At 36.4% G+C, this 20,683-nt stretch overlaps 3 protein-coding genes across 5 annotated transcripts; 1 reads left to right on the plus strand and 2 right to left on the minus strand.

The window, feature by feature from the left end:
- Positions 1 to 493: 493 nt before the first annotated feature.
- LOC5520977 (protein PBDC1) lies at positions 494 to 8,481 on the minus strand. 2 transcript variants are annotated; one of them, XR_007311911.1, is made up of 11 exons: positions 8,404 to 8,481; positions 8,292 to 8,333; positions 7,142 to 7,201; positions 6,525 to 6,565; positions 5,902 to 5,953; positions 2,912 to 2,959; positions 2,371 to 2,438; positions 2,251 to 2,294; positions 1,215 to 1,865; positions 1,095 to 1,138; positions 494 to 707 (listed from the first exon to the last, which is right to left on the minus strand). XR_007311911.1 is itself a non-coding variant. In XM_048729010.1 (11 exons), the coding sequence occupies exons 1-10, from the start codon at positions 8,428 to 8,430 to the stop codon at positions 1,133 to 1,135; spliced, it is 507 nt and encodes a 168-aa protein (XP_048584967.1). In that variant the 5' UTR covers positions 8,431 to 8,475; the 3' UTR covers positions 494 to 707; positions 1,095 to 1,132. The 2 variants fall into 2 exon arrangements, 1 of the variants encoding a protein (XP_048584967.1); XM_048729010.1 differs by having other exon boundaries at positions 1,747 to 1,865; positions 8,404 to 8,475.
- A 408-nt stretch (positions 8,482 to 8,889) lies between these two features.
- LOC5521070 (F-box/WD repeat-containing protein 1A) lies at positions 8,890 to 18,580 on the plus strand. 2 transcript variants are annotated; one of them, XM_032366200.2, is made up of 14 exons: positions 8,890 to 9,040; positions 9,171 to 9,396; positions 11,092 to 11,278; positions 12,556 to 12,646; positions 13,222 to 13,326; positions 13,467 to 13,499; positions 13,977 to 14,095; positions 14,620 to 14,725; positions 15,283 to 15,426; positions 15,654 to 15,772; positions 16,306 to 16,368; positions 16,580 to 16,627; positions 16,752 to 16,830; positions 17,756 to 18,580. In XM_032366200.2, exons 1-14 carry the CDS (start codon positions 8,999 to 9,001, stop codon positions 17,921 to 17,923), a joined length of 1,530 nt encoding a protein of 509 aa, XP_032222091.1. In that variant the 5' UTR covers positions 8,890 to 8,998; the 3' UTR covers positions 17,924 to 18,580. The 2 variants fall into 2 exon arrangements, with proteins under 2 accessions (XP_032222091.1, XP_032222090.1); XM_032366199.2 differs by lacking the exon at positions 13,467 to 13,499 and having other exon boundaries at positions 13,222 to 13,359.
- A 409-nt stretch (positions 18,581 to 18,989) lies between these two features.
- On the minus strand, positions 18,990 to 20,650 carry LOC5521071. Its single transcript, XM_001640831.3, has one exon. The coding sequence runs from the start codon at positions 20,648 to 20,650 to the stop codon at positions 19,601 to 19,603; it is 1,050 nt and encodes a 349-aa protein (XP_001640881.1). The 3' UTR covers positions 18,990 to 19,600.
- Between the last annotated feature and the right edge of the window lie 33 nt (positions 20,651 to 20,683).

The following is a 20,683-nucleotide window of genomic DNA, read 5'->3' on the forward strand; positions in this document are numbered from 1 at the left end:
CCGTGAAATACTATTTAGTTTATATAGAACTAATATACTGTAATCTCTTTTGTTTTGGCTTGACTATTACACTTTAACAATTACATTTTGTTGCACGGGATTTTGAAAACTACTCTAACAGCAAAAAAGCTACTTATTTAGCGCTTACGAATAAAGCCAGAAAGTTTTTTTTTTTTAGAAGGGGTTTAGCTTCATTTAAAGATTTTATTTTTTCTTTGTTCTGTGACGGGACGGGCGCAGTCTGTTTATTTTGGCTTGAGTTTGCCACCCACAAGGTCACGTGATCTGTAAGCCCAAAACCCTTGTTGAACTTCGATAAAACTAGAGTCTCCACAGGAGTTTGTTAGCTCGTGTTTAAAGTCTTATAAAACTGTAATGTTTAGTTGAGGATTTCACCGAAACAACAAATGTAAGTGATTTCTTTGGGCTGGGCGGCTTAGCAAGGCCCTCGCCTTTTGGTAGCTTTGGGTAGTAAAATGAAAAATTACACCAATTTCACCAATAGCAACATTTTACTCCCATTTTATACAATTCCAATACAACAAAACTTCCCCCTAATCGTTTCTCCTATTAATTACTATCTTTTACTTTCTTTTCTTCATTTTCTGGGGTAGCATCTTTCTTTTGCTCATCTTTGCGAAGGTGAAACTTGTTTAGATGTTGGCGATTTCTGGCGATCTCTATCGCATAAAACTCAATTTTGGTGACTGTAATAAAAATAAGCAAGAAAATGTCAATTTTAAATTGGAAACACACTCCAAAATTAAGGATTTCCAATTGTTAACCCTATAGGTGATGTAATCCATTATAAATATGTGAGTATATTCATCACAACACACTATAACACATTGCAGCACAGAAAAACACAGCACAAGACAACACAGCACAACTAGCACGTTATAGTGAAAGATGATGTAGAGGGGATTTGGGACTTTGGTGAGTGTAGAAGTTTGAAACAATCAGGATAGTCAAAGATTAGTTTTCCTTGCGCTACAGCCTCAAAATCTCTTTAAAAACACTAAGAAAACTTTCATTAAAAAGTCTTGATCTACCAGTGTTTATATTGTAATAACACTAAAATTTTAGCAACTTACCAAAAATGGTGTTTTCCTCAGTGTACCCCTTGTTGCAGTCAAGTCTTCAAATGGAAACCACAAAAATTAGGCCTTGTACATATCTGAAAATTGTGAACTTCTCCTATAGTAAATATGTACCTTAAAAGTGTCCCAAAGTTGTAGTTACATTTTGTTGCACGGGATTTTGAAAACTACTCTAACAGCAAAAAAGCTACTTATTTAGCGCTTACGAATAAAGCCAGAAAGTTTTTTTTTTTTAGAAGGGGTTTAGCTTCATTTAAAGATTTTATTTTTTCTTTGTTCTGTGACGGGACGGGCGCAGTCTGTTTATTTTGGCTTGAGTTTGCCACCCACAAGGTCACGTGATCTGTAAGCCCAAAACCCTTGTTGAACTTCGATAAAACTAGAGTCTCCACAGGAGTTTGTTAGCTCGTGTTTAAAGTCTTATAAAACTGTAATGTTTAGTTGAGGATTTCACCGAAACAACAAATGTAAGTGATTTCTTTGGGCTGGGCGGCTTAGCAAGGCCCTCGCCTTTTGGTAGCTTTGGGTAGTAAAATGAAAAATTACACCAATTTCACCAATAGCAACATTTTACTCCCATTTTATACAATTCCAATACAACAAAACTTCCCCCTAATCGTTTCTCCTATTAATTACTATCTTTTACTTTCTTTTCTTCATTTTCTGGGGTAGCATCTTTCTTTTGCTCATCTTTGCGAAGGTGAAACTTGTTTAGATGTTGGCGATTTCTGGCGATCTCTATCGCATAAAACTCAATTTTGGTGACTGTAATAAAAATAAGCAAGAAAATGTCAATTTTAAATTGGAAACACACTCCAAAATTAAGGATTTCCAATTGTTAACCCTATAGGTGATGTAATCCATTATAAATAAGTGAGTATATTCATCACAACACACTATAACACATTGCAGCACAGAAAAACACAGCACAAGACAACACAGCACAACTAGCACGTTATAGTGAAAGATGATGTAGAGGATTTGGGACTTTGGTGAGTGTAGAAGTTTGAAACAATCAGGATAGTCAAAGATTAGTTTTCCTTGCGCTACAGCCTCAAAATCTCTTTAAAAACACTAAGAAAACTTTCATTAAAAAGTCTTGATCTACCAGTGTTTATATTGTAATAACACTAAAATTTTAGCAACTTACCAAAAATGGTGTTTTCCTCAGTGTACCCCTTGTTGCAGTCAAGTCTTCAAATGGAAACCACAAAAATTAGGCCTTGTACATATCTGAAAATTGTGAACTTCTCCTATAGTAAATATGTACCTTAAAAGTGTCCCAAAGTTGTAGTGAGGAATTCTGTCTCTGAACATTTCACAGAAGGGTTTCCATAACTAAGAGAAATGCATCAAAATACAAGTAATACTTAATTGCAAAAAAAATCATATATTTCCTGTTTGCTTTTTCTGACCCAAATGTCAATAAAAGAGGAATAGATATCATCTATGCAGTTTTGAAATAGTCTAAATCCAATTACCAATACCATTACCAAGGTAATGCTTAAGGTTTCAGGCACTCTATTATTCAATGTTAGCTGTCCAAAAAGGTGGCATTTTTGACAATTGCTTTTTATTATCTAATGTTTGTTCAAACTAAAAAATTTGGTATAAATTATTGCAATGGCTGTCCAGTGCAAAACTAAGTGTGTAGGGACCAAACACACATATACCTATTTCAAATAACCGAAGAATCCACATCTCTTAGCCTGCAGTGATTCATGTATATATTTCAAATAAATGTTTAGAAAGAGTCAGGCATATAACATAGGTGGCAAGGAATGATGATACTAATGATGACAACTACTCACAATTCTAGCTTCGTCTGACTTGAGGTCATCAGGGTTTATGATATCAATCTGCAACCACAATCATGTTAATAGGACCAGTGCATTTTGAATCAGTAATTTGATTGGCTAAGAAAATGACTATGACTATAAAAAATAATTCAGATATCAGGGCTTACTCCATACCTTTCAAAAATGAATGTTTAACTGAACCCAAGGCTTCCAGCACCCAAAGTTAACATTTTGTCTTTTTGAACAATAGAAGACACATACTGGAGTTTGTTCAAGTTCTGTTCAATTTACTATGGATCAATGATGTAGTTTAATTTCTTCATGACAGTTATTCACGTATAGGGCTGAACTCTGAATTGTCAAATAAATCCCCTGCTTTAAATTTGTGCCCTCTTGCTACTCAATAAAACAAGCATTTTAAAACAAGCATTTACGATAATTCGATTTCCATACCAGATTTGATACTAGATCGATCTATGTTTTTAGGTTAATTTTCTACATTGTAAATTGTGTGCTGAAAAATAAATACTTTTTAAATGTTTTTAGGTTAATTTTCTACATTGTAAATCGTGTGCTGAAAAATAAATACTCTAAATACTGTATAATAAACACTTGAGGTGTGGAACCAATAAGATAGAGTCTGATTAATATTTACAGAAAAGACTGCGCCAACTCCCCTTTATTCTGTCAAATTATGGTATGGAAGCTTATCCAACAGTTTGATTTAAATCTCTAATTTTACAATGCACGTCATTTTTTTCGTGCAATATTGGCCTTTTCTGCAAATATTTTAATGTTTGAACAATAAAAATATTTACAATTAAAATTATTGCTCGAGTGAGCGTTAGCGAGCGAGAGAAAAACTAATCTCGCAGAGCTCAATATGTTCATAGTCGATTCTTTTGGGCGAACGGACGGCATCTGAAGACATTTTTGGGCTCCCTGTGGCTAGTCGCCATCTTGGAAGTGAAAACCTCCCAACCCCTCCCCCCCATGAACAATTATTATTCTATGCGTCTTCATCCTCGATTCATTTGGGCGAACGGACGGCATTTGTGGGCAGTTTTGGGCTCCCTGTTGAAATCAGTGTAGCGTGGCTCGCGGCAAGTAATCATTTAGCAACATTTTCCGATGGTCAGAGCTTCTTTGACTACACAAACATGGCGAAATTACAAGATTATTTGGAAAGTGTGAAAACTAATACCCGACATTTGATCGGTTTTATTTATCACGGCTTTCGAAGCGTGTCAACTGCTCCCTTTCAGAGTACAGAAAGGGTGACAACTCGACTTTTTTTCTGCCAAGCCAGATGGTACTTACTTACTTATATGTGCTGTGAGAACTCCCCTCTTGATGGTTATGCCAATCGCACTGTCTATGACAAGTCACCAGAAATATCTAATCTTAATTTTGTTGAATTTACAACCAATTACAAAGTTGTGAATAGAAGCTTACTAAACAAGCAGAAAATCTCATACCAACGACCTACCAACAGCTAACTGACAGGTTTTTTTAAAAGTAAAGTTTGCATGGAATAGGCAAAAAATATACAAGGCTCCTAAGCTAAGTTTTGTCTTGGCCCTATGTCATATTAGAGATATTCAGGTAAGTACATTCACAGAATGTACCTATAAAATATACAATTATATCAAACATTTCTTTATATTTACAGCTGCAATCTTGAAATATTAAGTAATGGAAAATCATCACAAAAGAAATTGAAGTAAACACCAAAAACTGAAGTTTCTTCTGAAGTACAACAACCAGCAAATAAAAGGACTCCTGGCCAGGGTAAGGAAAAAATAATAAGTCCTTCAAAGGTGTGGTCATGTGGATGCGAACTACAGCAAGCTGCAAGATTATGTACAGCATACATAACATCATTGAAATGAGCAATCACAAAAACTCCTTGCCAGGATTGGGAACTATGAGCATTTGATCTGTAAAAATATGACATTGCATGGTGATGGTCTAGGAGATAAATCATATCAAACACAAGACTAATCATGTGAGAGAAAAACTTCAAAGTCCTTCAAACAAGAGCATGGCCATGTGGAAGTGAACTACAGCAAGCTGAAACATTGCTGGAAAAGTGAGATTGAGAAATGATGTCTTCAATGTATAAACAATGATAAACAAGGGTGTTACATTATCAGTCAAAGTGATAGTAAAGATACTTTAGATCTTAGAAATTCTGCATCATCTCCATTCCGCAAGCTAAACTACTATTTAGAATGCTGTGCCAACTGCAAAATTATGTACAGCATGTAACATTGTTTTTATTGACAATCATAGACAAGTTATAAATCAACAATCACAAAAACTCCTTGATTGGAAGCTAAGAACATTCGATTTGTAAAAATATGACATTGCATGGTTTAGGCAGAAGTGAAAACTTTAGGGTTCATCCTCGGGCCAAGGGTCTTCCCCTCATATCCCCCTTGCCCCTGGGGGTAGGGGAGGGTGGGACCCTGGGAACAAGGATGGGTCGGGTTCAGGTTTTCCCGAAGACAACTTCAAGCTGACCACATGTAGCCCAAGCATATGGTTTGTGCGAAATAGCAAAGAGAATGGTATATGGAAAACGAAATATATCCATCCTGAAGACAATTTTTATCATTTTAAATTTACTGACATTGTTAAGGGTGCCTTTACTGATTTGGGGGTTATCAAAGCTGCTCAGTGACCCTGAATCTATTATTCTCGACTGTTTATATCGTTCCCCCAGCCCCAGCGCTTCTTGGAGCTGCAGCCTGCCGGACAAAACAGAGAGGGGGAGGCTCTTTTTTTCCTCAAATTTTCTGAATTTTATTGCGGTCCTTTTCTCTTTTCTGGGTGACTGTCATGCCCAGTTGTTATTAGGATATATTTTTTTGTAATTTATCAAGGAAGGTCAAGGAATGTCGATTAACTCAAGCTAACATTAGTTTCCCTTGTACGTACCAATACGATGGAGCACTTCACTTCTCTATGAGAACTTCTAGTCTAATTATAATCTTTACCTTTAAGCCCTTGAAACACCTTGAATACTGTCTGTATATGTCATCATCATAACTGTATAAATAAGGAATACGGCACCAGTTGAGGGTGGTACATGGGGTTAATAGGTCAAAAGAGAATCTCTGACTTTAGTGCATTTTCTTGCAGTCATGCTCTCTCTGGATTCTTGTATTTCATTTTCAATTTCGTAATTGTATTGTCATTCACATTATTTTTTTTTTGTTTGAGCTCCAATATTTTGGTATTTCAACTCTATCCTTGTCTTGTACTCACTCAAATGCTCCAAACTTCTGGTAAATAAAAATGGAAAATTGGAGTGAATGTTTCTTCCAAAACAAATGTACTCATCCAGGCAAGAATTATTGGCCAGAGACCTTTTTTTCTTTTTTCACAGTAAGCCTGTGTTTTCCCATTAAATTTAAATGATGACAGCAAGCCTAAGAATTTGACTATTGGACTCTCTCAAATTTAATGCTTTTGCAATAACATTTTAGTCAAGACTTTCCGTGTTTTATTATTCTTTACCCTTTCACATGTTTTTATGAGCAGCAACATAAAAGATTACATGTGCTATGGAGGATGGCATGCTGTAGCAAGTTGGCTGTATCAGGACTAAAAAACATACCTTGTAAAGTTTAATGTTGCAGGATCAAATGCTGAGATGATCTGTAACAAATGAAACAGAACAGTCATATTTCTATCTTATACACAAAATACAAAATCTTTAACTCATGCTAGAATCAGGAAATGACCTTGGAAACCAGCGGTAAAGTGTAATGCACACTGAAAACATACTAACAAATTACAACATATCGACATAATGACATTTGGGTTTCTCTTTGTTGTTTTGTTGCCATGTCAATATGTTGTATATATTTTTTTAAGTCCTCAGTTTTAGCCACATCCACGTCTTATGTCGATGTTACGTTGTGCATGTACACACTTAAACATAAGAACATAAAACAGTGAGTGCCTATACTGTGTTATTTCACCAGTGTGAACCACGCTTAAAAGACACAGTCACAGAGCGACACTCTGTCGATTGTGTCACCAAAGGCTAGTTGGAAATTTGAATTTTCTGGTTGAATTTTTGTTTCAAGTTATTGGTTGAGGGCAAATTGATTTTAATTAAGCTTTACCCTGCCTAGAATAAATAAATAATCTCATGACCTGAATTGGGTGTCAACAAGCTGTGAACAGAAGTTTCTAGTCTAAGGTGTGATTTACTGTCCAGTGAATCACCTTCATGTGAGCCTCTCCATGGTGGTGTGCCTTGGCGGCCCAATCCAATTCTATCTGTTCCTAGCAAGTAAACACAACCATCAATTAAGATAAAAGGGGTACAATATACCTACTACATGTCATCAGGCATGACTTCCGTTGACGTTCCACCTGCCGATATTGTGTTGATTTAGTGTGTGCTGATCAGATCGTCGATTGAATATGCCTTGGTTGTTATCGTTGGTTTACCCAAATATCTTAACGATCAACTAGAAAACATTCAGAAGAGGGCCTTAGGTATCATCTGGCCTGGAATTAAGTATTGTGACGCTTTAGCACGAGCCAACAACATGATTTTAGAAGACAGACATGTGGATAATTGTAAGAAATTTGTGACTGAGATTAAGCCTAGTAGTCCGGTTTACGCCCTGATTCATAACAGAACCATTGATTCAGAACACAGCATGTGTCTTAGGTCTGGAAGGGAGTCTCACCAAAAAAGGTTTAATAAACTATATTATAATTATTATTATTATCTAGAAGGGACGCGGATACCTGGAGGTTGTTGAAGGCTTTTGAATCAACGGTTGGAGATTGAAAACTAGGGGAATTGGTTAATATTATCAGCTAATGCAATGTGAAATTTATTGGGCAATCATCTCCCCTAGTTGAAATCATTGTGCATTGCGTATTTTTCGAGAACCTAGCAATTTAGCTGAGGTGATTGGAAATTAGTAACCAACCTTTACTTCTTTCTATAGTGGGAGATAGAGGGAATTCTAAATCACCGAACAGCGCAAGTACTACACCAAGTTGAATTGAATTTATTGCATTTTTATGGGAGAAAACTAGCATAAAGTAACAACTCCATATGTTCTCTATATTAACGGTCAATGAGCCGGTTGGTTCAAATTACTCATTGATGGTGCTTGGGCTACCTGTGCAAAAAACACCACAGCATTGTAGCTAAATACATTTATGACTGCTTTTTAATTAGGCAATCTCACTTATAAATGTTAGAGAATAATAGCCAATGTACAGCATTCTAATAAAATCTGTCTGTATGTATAATGTAGTATGGATGAAATAAAGTTTTAACTCACGTGGATATGTTTAGAATTCGACGTGCTCAAATCAACAAAACAGATAATAATGTCGTAAATTTACTTACTTCTTGGGTAAGACCACCTGCCCCAGGTACTTTGGGAAGAGACTGAAAGATATAGAATGAATAAGACCCTCATGCAGAAAGAAAACCACGAGAACATAAGAAAAACACTGACCGCCTGGAGTTGTTTGAGGTCCACCATCTTGGAGGAAGTGACGGGAGAGGTTACTTGCAGGGTTACAGCGCACTATGGGTAATACCACAGGCAGCCCGCGGTTATGAGTTTGAGAAAAAAAGGAAAGGAGGAAAAGAAATCAAAGATACGCACATTATTCAAAGAAGCATTGATAACCCCGACCTAGATATTTATTTTTTTTATATAAAGATTGGTTGTTTTGATGAGTATTTCAGTTTATAATTAAACCAAAGACACTGGCTAAAATATTATCACTTTTTGTGTAGCAATTACATTTTCGGAAGTGCGTATTGGACGGTAATCAACTGATCAAAGGGGTCTCACGAACATGCTCTTTCAAGCGGAAGTACGCTACACCGAACGAAGCGGCAGACTTGCGTCAAAAAAGGCGGCTAAAGAGAAATTCCTAACGACTTCCGGCCGAGCGGCCATTATTAGCCCTGGATTCCACTAATCGATGGTACTGCGTCGACTCAGTACAAATCTCGTGATGTCACTTGAGTAGGCAGAGCCGAAGCAGAAAATTTCTGATTTCCGAAACTTTTGTGGATATTCAGACGATATTTTTTTATAAATGAACGCCGACATGATAGAATACAACAGCGGGGATGAAAAAGTAATATTCCAACACTTTGTTTATTAGCCATTGGACGGAATATTATGAAAACTAATCGCGAATTTCCACCTCAGAAAAAGGAAGTATTCAGATCACATCTACAATGTTTTTATTTTTCGAACTCTTTCAGGCCATGGTGACGGACGATGAAGACCAACTAGACACGAGTGAGATGGCTACGGAAAAGTATTTTGAACAAAGAGACTCTTGTATGGAGTATTTTGAAAAATGGACAGAATCTGAGCAAGTTCAGTTCGTGGAATACCTACTTTCGCGGATGTGCCATTTCCAACATGGTCATGTCAACGCATTCCTAAAACCTATGCTGCAGAGGGACTTTATAACCGCTTTACCGGGTGAGTGTGTTTCCAAAGATCCACTACATTCTATATGAATGAAGTCTACATGTTTAAGTCCAACGAAACTTTATTTCGCGTAACCAGTTTGATTATTTGCGAGAAAAGCGCTGTGTCATTTTGAGTCTTACGAGTTTCAAACGAAGGTGAGTTGGTCAAACAGAATGAAATCCGTTGACATTTCACTCAAATCTCTCTTGGTTTCCCTCTTTTTACTCTAAAATTAATGTTGTGTGTACTTAAGTGATGGATGATTTTTATATTTATGTATCTGCTGTCGATATTTTTGTTTAAACTCGCGGCGTGACTGATTTTAATCCCCGCGTTTCTTCTGCACGACATTTGTCACGTCGTACAAAGCTAAATATCCCTTTCCTCGCTTCCACTTCTTTGAACGTTCAAATCTTACTTAAATAAGGTAGGATGAGGGAAAAACTGTTCCATCGATGGAATAACATTTACCTTTTTCGTAATGTCTTAGACCTATCCCTGTCTTAATAGGATATAAAAAAAATAAAAGCAAATTTGTTTTCCCTCTTTTCAATAATAATTATTTCCCACTATGTTCTGCATCTAGTCACCATCAAACATTCTCGTAGTCTTCCTTTTACAGTATTTTTATCTAAATTCAACTCCTTGCTGGATAACAGAGGACACATTTTCTATTTGGCATTTGCTTACAGTACGTGACAAATTCCTTGACAACTATTATCTTATGCCCTTGAACCATTTTTCCAGACTTTCTATTTTTTATCCTTGAATCACAATAAACCTTTGAATAAACGTTAATTACCTTATAGTGCGACTTAAGGTTATTTTATAAAATAATTTATCCAAAAAATGTTGCATGATTTATATTTTTTAGATAATTTCAACATCATCGATGCATTCCCATTTTTCACCTGTTGATAATTTTGCTCATAGTCATGTCTAGAAATTTCTTAAATTGATATTGGTTATGGACTCCCCGTGGAACATGTTTTTCCATTTGAATTCCCACTTCCATTTGTTAAATTCAACTATTATATTTTTTCTTTTGTGTCTGCATTTGTGATTTTCCTAACCCAAACAGACTTTTTTTTTATCATCGTCTTTACAATCTCTTTACAGTCTCTACAATTTTCTAAATGGTCTATCCTAACATTATGACTTGTGTGTTATATTTTCATAGATCTTTACATTTCATCTAGGGGAATCTTAGTTCAATAATGCCCATAAGAATCCCAGATAACATGCTGTTTTGGTAAATTTTTAGTTAAACAAATTGTTTCAATGAGTTTTTAGTCGATTTTGGTCAAATTGACAAAATAGTAAACAATAAGTATTTGATTTTTGTCATTTGGGTGTACTGTATTTAGACATATTTTACCTCCAATCTATAACTAATTTATAGACTTTTATTTATAGAATTTATAGACTTTTTGAACAAATGAGAGTTTCATCTTGTAACAAGTCTTTTTTATTTTGCCTTGAGTATTATATCACCAAAGGGTTAATCAAAACAAATCGATCAAATTCCCGAATTATATTTATACCAGAGTATAAATATGGTTTACGAATAAGTGGTAGTCAACTCTGCTTAATTTTCGTTTTTAATAAGACTTCTTCAGGGTAGAATCGGCTATCAGTTTTTGGCAACCCAAAGGGTTAAGATATCACAGTTGTATTAAGTACTTTTCCATTGTTTCTTTTCAGCCAAAGGACTAGACCATATAGCTGAGAATATATTATCTTTCCTGGATGCGAAATCCCTATGTGCTGCTGAGGTTGTCTGTAAGGAATGGCACAGGGTTATAGCGGACGGAATGCTTTGGAAGAAGTTAATTGAACGTAAAGTTAGGACAGATCCTTTGTGGCATGGTCTATCTGAGAGAAGAGGATGGTAAGAAACACCATTCGAGTTATGTATAATGTTACTTCACTTAGTAGTATACATGCACAAATTTCTCGATTCTGATTGGCTGAGAGCAATGCAATTTTGCTGTAACACCAGTGCAGAAAGTTGTAATACCAGTGCATTAAAAGTCAAAATCCATGAAAATTATTATTTTGTTACATGATAGATACTGTATAATACTCTACACAATTTTCAAAACCTTTTTTGATAAAAACAATTCAAACATTAGAAAGACAAAGCGAAAAAAGACATGAAAATTGTTAGGATTTCTATGCGAAAGTTTTCAATTTTCACAACTCATCGTGCGCGCTGTTGACGAATCATGCCAGTTATGAAAAGAGCGTGCACTGTTTCACTGTATTCAAACTGTATTTAAACAAAAACTCGACTTTCCTAGTTTGTACATGTATATTATTAATAAAATAATCATACAGTTTTCTCATTCAATTCGGGATAAATTTGTACTTGTGAGTTTTTCAAAAAGCTCAACTTTTTGAAAAACTTACTCATGCAAATTAATCCCGAATTGAAACTGTATGATTACAGTACCTATACTTAAAGATAAAATACTTGATTGAGTTTCCTATCAGGTTTCTGCAAGGAAATCATTGAGTAATGCACTCAATGACTTTCAATTGCTTTTAAGTAGGGACAAACAACTCTCCCACATTCTGGTATTGTATCAGTGCCTTGGCATTTTCCCAAATCAGGCTTTAAGGTGCTCAGAAGAGCACTAAGTCATTTTTGCCCTTTGTGTAAATGTTATATTTGATCTTATCCATATGCACTGTTTTAGGCAAGAACAAGCTTTTGTAGTATCTTTGGTATATTTTCACTTTACTTGTCTCTTCTTCTGTCGGACTTTCTTAATCCATATCTACTTACGAAGCTCAAGTTCAAGCTTGCAATCAAAGGAAGAGAAATATTTCCCTAAAACTTCCATTTACGCATGCAACCTCTGATTACTTATATATGCTTGACTAATGTCAGCATAGCTGATCAACCTAAAAATAGCCTGATTCGTGAAAACACAGAGATACTTAATGATACAGTACATATGATTCCCCCAGTATTAGCCACTACCATGTGATGAATTGCTAAACACCCCCCCCCCCCCAAACAAATTCTCTTTTATAAATCTCAAGCACTCCTTTAGATGTACATACCCCAGAATTAAAATATGTAGTCCCACAAGTTTTAGTCACCAGACATTTAGTTGGTGTGGCTTTGTTTGATTCTTATTTTTTATTCTTATTTTTCAGGGGTCAGTATTTATTTAAATCAAAAGTTCCAGATCCACCAAATAATGATTTCTTTAGAAAGCTGTACCCAAAGATTATACAAGATCTTGAGGTGTGTATTGTTTTCTCATGCAGAAATGTTGCTTAACATATTAACAATATATAGCAAATAAAGATAAGAAAAGCAATAACCACACAGTCACAGGAGCACTAAAAAATGATAAAAAGATTAATTCACATGGGTTCTTAAAATCTTGGAAATTCCTGGAATTTAGAAATGTCATTTTCCAGGTCTATTAAGTCATTGAATTTGAATAAAAACCCACCAAAGTAATTAAAAGTCATGGAAAATATCATCCGGAAGAAAAGTTTGAGACATTGAGTAAATGTTTGTGTTGAGATGTAAGTTGCCTACAGATTATGCATTTACAAATGAAAGTTTATGTAATTTTATGTGATGAGTTTTTGGATAAAAAAAATCCTTGAAAAGGTCATTAAAAGTCCTGGATTTTAAAAGTCTAACATTGTGGGAACCCTGTAATTATAATAACAACAATGATATACAGTAATGTTTATTACAGAACAGGCAGCCAAAGGCTAATTAACAGTATTTCTGAAATATCAGTTATTGAGATCTTTATAATTATTATAATCGATTGCCTCATTGATCTAATTCAACCTGTACAGACTATAGAGACAAATTGGAGATGTGGCAATCATGCCTTGCACAAGATCCCTTGCCGCAGCGAAAACAGCAAAGGAGTGTACTGCTTGCAGTATGATGACCACAAGATAGTCAGTGGATTACGAGATAACACCATCAAGGTAAAGCTGCAGGCTAGATGATACTCTAGCTGACTAGACACTTACTGTAGTAAAGCAAATAGACCTACAGCAAAGGAGTGTACTACTTGCAGTATGATGACCACAAGATAGTCAGTGGATTACGAGATAACACCATCAAGGTAAAGCTGCAGGCTAGATGATACTCTAGCTGACTAAACACTTACTGTAGTAAAGCAAATAGACCTACTGTAGTACCTATTAATATTGCTAGCGTAACCTTGCAGGGCAAGAAGGCACTGTACAAGCAGCAAAAACATTGCTGCTCCAACTGTTTGCACTGGGTTTTATTTCTGTTATACACCTATTAAAAAAAACCATGTCTGTGTGTACAGCGTTCGAAAGAATGAATGGTACTTATGGGTACTTATTACACGTAAGAATGAAAGTAGTAAATAAACTCCAGCAATGCCAAAACCATAATTAAATGTTGAAATAGGTGTATATAACTCTTATGCCTAGCTATGCTTTGTGAACCCATATTGCAATCTAGCAAACAATTGTTTTTTTATAGTTCAAACAATTGTGATCTGTATCCCCATCTTCAACATAAAATCCACGTGCTTATGCCACCTGTTACATGCCCTAATCCTTCATAGGTTTGGGACAAGAAAAGTCTAGCATGTGTCAAGGTATTGACAGGGCATACAGGGTCTGTGCTGTGCTTACAGTACGACGAGAATGTCATAGTGACTGGCTCAAGCGACTCTACTGTCAGGTAATTAATTTCGTAATAATTTCAAAGTAATGACCCCTCCAAATTTAAACATGAAAAACCTTGTTTGTATCTATTTTTGCACACAGTACATTGTAAACATTCATGATATATTTGAAGGACGTTTCTTTTGCCCCCCCCTCCCCCTCATATATCTGATTGTCTGTCTCTTGCTCCTTTTGTTCTGTCCTCCATCCCTTCATAAATCATATAAGTAGGGCTGAGACAATATTTTACATCAATATGCCTTATTAAGGAATAACTGGAAAAGTCTGCCCCATTGAATCATATTTTGACAGAAGGTACCCCATTTATTTTTCGGTTTGTCCATGAGCCTTTTCCCTTTTTTTACTATACACTTGTGTGCACATTTGATGCACCATAGAATATTTGCTACTTACACTCATCAATGACCATGTAAGCTTTCTTTAGAATAAACTATTTGGGATAACGGTCATACATCCATCATTCTGCACGTCATTTGAGATATTGTACGCTGGTTTGTGACAGAATGTTGGTGTTTGCAGGGTGTGGAACGTCCATGCAGGCGACATGTTGAACACTCTGATTCACCATTGTGAGGCCGTCTTGCATCTCAGATTCCAGGAAGGAATGATGGTCACATGTTCAAAGGTATTAATTTGCAAACATCTTTACCTAATTTCTTTTTTGCTCTTGTCTTGCATTTATTCTTGTTTGGCAGTTTTCAATCATTTATTTGGGTATTCAGAATGGTTTGTCATTTTATACAGTATTTAAGCTTGGGTAATGCAACATGGGAATGTTTTACTTTATAATTAATAATATTAATTTATTGCATTTATATCGATGATATAGAATTTTTACTTGTTTATGTGGGGTAAGGGCTGGGGGGAGATTAATTATTTTTTCTCCATATCTGCACTTATGGCTTTTTACTTCACTTTTAATTCCATCTTAGTTCTCTAATCTCCATGTTTGCTTAGTCTTCTTTGTGAGGATTACTGTAGAAGTGTTGGTAGTTGTAAAGTATTCACATGCTTTTAAGGCCCTCCACAACTCCAACCAAAGTCACTGATGGTGATAGCAAAAAGTAATACAAATAAATTGGAAGCAACATTATGCCTACAACGCCCACAGGCCTTGGAAATTAGGAAAACTATACATACTTTTGAAAGTTTTAAACCATAATTAGGGGTGAATTTTAACAGGATCGCTCCATTGCTGTTTGGGACATGCAGTCGCCGACAGACATCAGTTTGCGGCGAGTCCTGGTGGGACACAGAGCTGCAGTCAATGTAGTGGACTTTGACGACAAATACATCGTGTCAGCATCTGGTGATCGCACTATCAAGGTATGCTTTTTCATTAGAAACCTCTCCTTCTAAGTGTAATTAAATATTAAAAACACACTTAATTTTGTCTTGATTTTCAGTTAAGCTGATTCCATCTGGTACTTTCTTCACTTTAGAAATGGAAAACTTAGTTATAGGATTGCTTCAGAATTCTAAGCTTTAGAGAGAAACATGAACTCGGATGTGGGTATGCTAAAATAGCTGGGTTTTTTTCTTTGTTTTTGAAGGTTTGGAGTACATCAACTTGTGAATTTGTTCGGACGTTGAATGGACACAGAAGAGGAATTGCTTGTTTGCAGTACCGGGACAGACTAGTTGTTAGTGGCTCTTCAGACAACACTATCAGGTAAAATGTGATAATTACTTGGGCTACTATATATACATTTCTACAGTTTATCCGTATTAAATTTGGCGGACACAAGCAAACAGAAAATGAAAGGGAGAAGATTACAAAATGGAAATAGCTTTCACAAGGCTCAATGGAAAGGGCCTTACCCAGGATTTCCTATATTCCCTAACACAATGAAAACAACAGCTTTGTTCAACCACTTCATTGGCTAACAGTTCCACTTGGCTTGGCTTATGCTTTGACCAATCACAGGGTACTAAATGTGTTCCTCTACAAATTCTTTATCGAAGGAAGCAAATTCTTTATTGAAGGAAGTGAGAAATTAATTTAGCACTTCAGAGATCTTGGTGAGAGTTCTTAGAAAACTTAATTCCTTCAGGGAAAAGAACACAGTTCTAGTTATCAGGGGGTTTGAGTTAACCGAGTAAAAAGCATTGGATGTTGCTGGGGATTTCACCCCCAAAGTCAGTTAATATGTTTTAGTATCAATTTTATTATACACCATACATAAAATGTATATCCCTTCCCAGGTTGTGGGACATAGAATGTGGGGCATGTCTAAGAGTTTTGGAGGGGCATGAAGAACTTGTTAGGTAAGTATGGTATGCTACAATCATACTACAATTCAGAGTTAGGCTTTACATTTTTGCCAAATATACCCAAGGCTTAATTTTTTATTTATACTACTGATATCAAAATCTGCCATATTAAAACTTAAATACCAGACTGGAAGAAATGTAATATTTATAGTAAGTGTAATAAACCCTAATAATACTTTTATCAAGTGAGTGTTTTTTCTTGTAGATGCATTCGATTCGATAATAAGAGAATTGTTAGTGGAGCCTATGATGGGTAAGATCACTCATATGAGATAATAACCTTCTGAAATATCTCTAACATTTTACTAAATTCTTCCCTTCAAGTTGTCTTTTTATTATTCAAGTTAAAGATGTGTTCTTGTTTTGTCTCTCTTTAGTAAAATAAAAGTGTGGGACCTACAGGCAGCGCTTGATCCAAGAGCACCCGCCGGGACGTTATGCTTACGCACACTGGTGGTGAGTGAGGACTATCAGAGTATGAAATAGGCACTAGCTGTGCAGCGGTGGTTTTATGGGGCTTGATTTTTTGTTCATGGAAAAGTGTTGTTTGAATAACAATTTTGTTTTGGACTTTGCTAATATCTTGTAGCACAAGGCTGGGACCAAGCCTAGAGAATTTGAACTCCAAATAATCAAAAAAACAAATGCTTTTTGCGGGTAACAACCTATTGAAAACCCTTCAAAACTGCCTAAGAACAGGCTATGTTTGAATAGTAAATTTCTGATCCACAGCACAGGTTACATGTGCATAGTAAATTTCTAATCCGCAGCACGGGTTACGTGTGCATAGTAAATTTCTGATCCACAGCACAGGTTACGTGTGCATAGTAAATTTCTGATCCACAGAACAGGCTATGTGTGAAAAGTAAATTTCTAATCCACAGCACAGGTTACATGTGCATAGTAAATTTCTAATCCGCAGCACGGGTTACGTGTGAATAGTAAATTTCTGATCTACAGCACAGGTTCTGTGTGAATAGTAAATTTCTGTTCTACAGCACAGGCTCTGTGTGAATACCGTAGTAAATTTCTGATCCACAGCCCAGGCTCTGTGTGAATAGTAAATTTCTGACTGCATGGCTTACCATTTTTTTTGTTTTTTGTTGTTCTCGAGAATGCTTCTTGAAATTTAGCTTTCGTGGGAGGGTGGGGGGGAAGCAGATTAAGCTTTTGATTTGTGCACTGGTTTCAGGGGGTGCTCTTACTTTGCTTGGTCATGTTTACTTGTGATCTATTTAATATTTTTGTTGTCGTTGTTAAAGAAAACTCCCCAAAATGTGTCCTAGATGTAACTGGCCTCCTAGAAGAGCCTGCAGGGGTGGGGTGGGGTGGGGGGTACAGGTGTTTCAGAAAAACTGATATTTTTCTTGTTTTGTTTCAGGAACACACAGGGAGGGTGTTCAGACTACAGTTCGATGATTTTCAAATTGTGAGTAGTTCCCATGATGACACGATACTTATATGGGACTTCTTGAAAGATGCGACAGGTGAATCGAAGACAACAACATCACGTACCTTCAACCTTCATCCTAACATAACTGTAAGGTGATTGCAAAATGGGATACAAGACTCCAAGGCAGAAGGGACAATGCTTTGCTTTTCAGCACAGAGCCCCTAAAATACAGAGTAATTTATTGACAGGGAAGAGTATTGGCTCAAAACACTTACATGGAATTGAGACAGAAGCATTGGTTGACGTAGAGAGACACAGTTTATGGCAGCTTGTCCTAGGAATGGCATCTGACAAAGTAATACTTAAGAGTATTGAGCCTTTTGCAGTACACCTCCATAATGGCTGCTGGAAAATTACCTTCAATGGTCCTAGAATTCAATAGATTAAACATTCATAACTAACTTAAGAAAGAACATACTCAAAATGGTAATCTCACAAAGTTTTTTTAGTTTTGTTAATTTTTGGCAGCCATTTTGGAAGGGATTATTCTTTTACCACAAGATCATTAATCCAGTCGACTTTCTCCCAACAAGTGTCTTATGCCTGCTTATCACTGATGAAAAATAGATTTGTTGTTGATTCAAAAAAGAGTTCTAAGTCTAACTTGCAAATTTGTACATATACAAAATATCAGTCAATTATTAAGTGGTTGAAGAAATTAGGTATTGTAAGATGTTGTTTGTTCTAAAAAGTAAATAAGGCCAGCATTGTTTTGCTTCCTTGACATTCTAATAAATTATATTGGAGTAATTATTTTATTGTCAATTTTCTATTTCTTCATTGGCAGATGAATGTTTGCTAACTTGCAATATTCCCTTTACAAAATCACGTAGCTGTCAACTCACCCGCGCATTAGGTGGTTATCACAAGATTTTGGACCTAATTTTTGTTAGAATGTTCATACATTTACTGTATTCACCCTCATTGGCTTTCTTGTTTTTTTGACAGTGAGACACGCTTGGAGCCTCTATTGCCTAGAATACTGCTAATACATATTTTCTGTAAACCACACTTCCCTTTGGCAGCGATGTCCTCACCGTTATCCAGCCCTCTTATATTTTCAATTCTAAAAAGTTAGCTCAAGGCTGCTATTTCAATGTTACAATAACCTTTAAAGAATACACAGGTTGGGAAGAATCAAAGGGAAGAGTATACAACAAAATATTGGGAAACCTGAATCAGTTTTAATTTACTGATACCTCTAATAGCTCATGCAAACACACTTCACAACCTCAGTAGAGCCAACACATTACTAGGTAACAGGGGCATACCCAGGTGGGGAAAAGTAGAGCTCTTTTTTAAGCCAACAAATGAAGGAGAATATGGTAAAAATGGGACCCCCCTTTCACAAAAATAACAGAGAAGTCGGTCTCAAATCCCTACAAGGAGGGATTCATGACTAACACTGAGGGCAGAGGATGTATCCCCCTCAAAGCGGATGGCACATCCTAAAATATATTTACAGCCTATCATGTATCTGCTTATAACCATGGGCAGATTTAGGGGTGGGCAAGGTGCCCCCTAATTTTCAGAGATACTATCTATATTTACTCTTTTACACAATCAAAGATTACAACATTTATCTTTTTTATGGAATTCCTGATCATGCCTGAAACAAGCTGCTCTTGCAGTACATTTCAGCCTCTTTAAAAAGCTGTCTCAATGTTTTGTTTTAAGGAAAGGGGGGGGGTGTCTTTATGCTCCCCCAAGTCTAGGGTGTCATAGGAGTATTCATGATTCTTTTTGCTACCTAAGACCTGGCATAAGTAAATTCTAAGTACAACCATTTACTAATATGCAATAGCTGTCAACGTCATCAATGAGCTCATAGTACCTCCCTCTTATCCTGATACCATAAGCCCGCAAAGTCAACTGGTCCTTCCTGGTCCGCAGTACGATCTGCCACATACCATACACTCTCTGTACACACTTGATATCCCTTGCATCCACGACCTCGCAGAGAGCCTCGACAATCTCGAGTACTTTGAATCGCGGGAGAATCCTAGGGCTGTTATAGTACTCCAGTACGAAGTAAAAACACGTAGCGTCTTCGCCAAGGTCCCACGGAGAACTCTCCCAGGTTTGATCACTGTCCGATTTAGGAAATATATCTTCGTGGTAGTTTAATGCTGTGTCTTTTTTTAACAGCATATAAAGGTTTTCGTGTATATTTTTAGTTTTGTTGACTTTTCGATCAATGTTGACATTCTTTCTGTGTCGTGGACTTTGTGCCACTTGTTTGGGTTTGTAATCTGAATTAGCACTTGTAGAATCAATTGTCTGGTCTAATTCACACATTTCTAGTAACACAGTTCTTCCTGTTTTTTTCTTTGTTTCCCTCTGTTTGATATCTCCTCTCATTGACTCCACAAGCCTCTTAGCTTTATCGGAAAGCTGGCAGTCACTTTTATCTAATTGAGTTTCATTTGGAACAATGGAAGTCATTCGTGTTTGAGTTCCTACTTGTTTAACCCTTTTTTTCTCTGTCTCCTTTAAACCTTCACTAAAATGCGCATTCTTCTCCAAGGTTTTACTAACCATAGAAAGGTTTCTCCAAGTGGGATTTTCACTTTTAAATTCGGAATTAGTCTTCCGTGGTTTGGCCGCTTTGTTCTTAGCAACGGTGGTGTCTTTGTTTAGGAATGCTCTAAACGGATGTCCCGCAAAGTCCAAATCACAGATCCCTAACTCGTCGGCTTCTGTCTGATTTGTCTCTGGAAAACAACCAATACAACCAGAACCTGTGCAAATTATTCTTCCTATTTTAGTCTTGTGTGTGGCAATACCAGAAGACCAGCGATCCGCGGTTATGAAAGCAGCCATTGGCAATCCAAGACGAGCGTTACATACAGCTGT

This window comes from Nematostella vectensis, chromosome 6 (genome assembly GCF_932526225.1).
Source record: "Nematostella vectensis chromosome 6, jaNemVect1.1, whole genome shotgun sequence".
In the NCBI taxonomy this organism is placed as follows: domain Eukaryota; kingdom Metazoa; phylum Cnidaria; class Anthozoa; order Actiniaria; family Edwardsiidae; genus Nematostella; species Nematostella vectensis.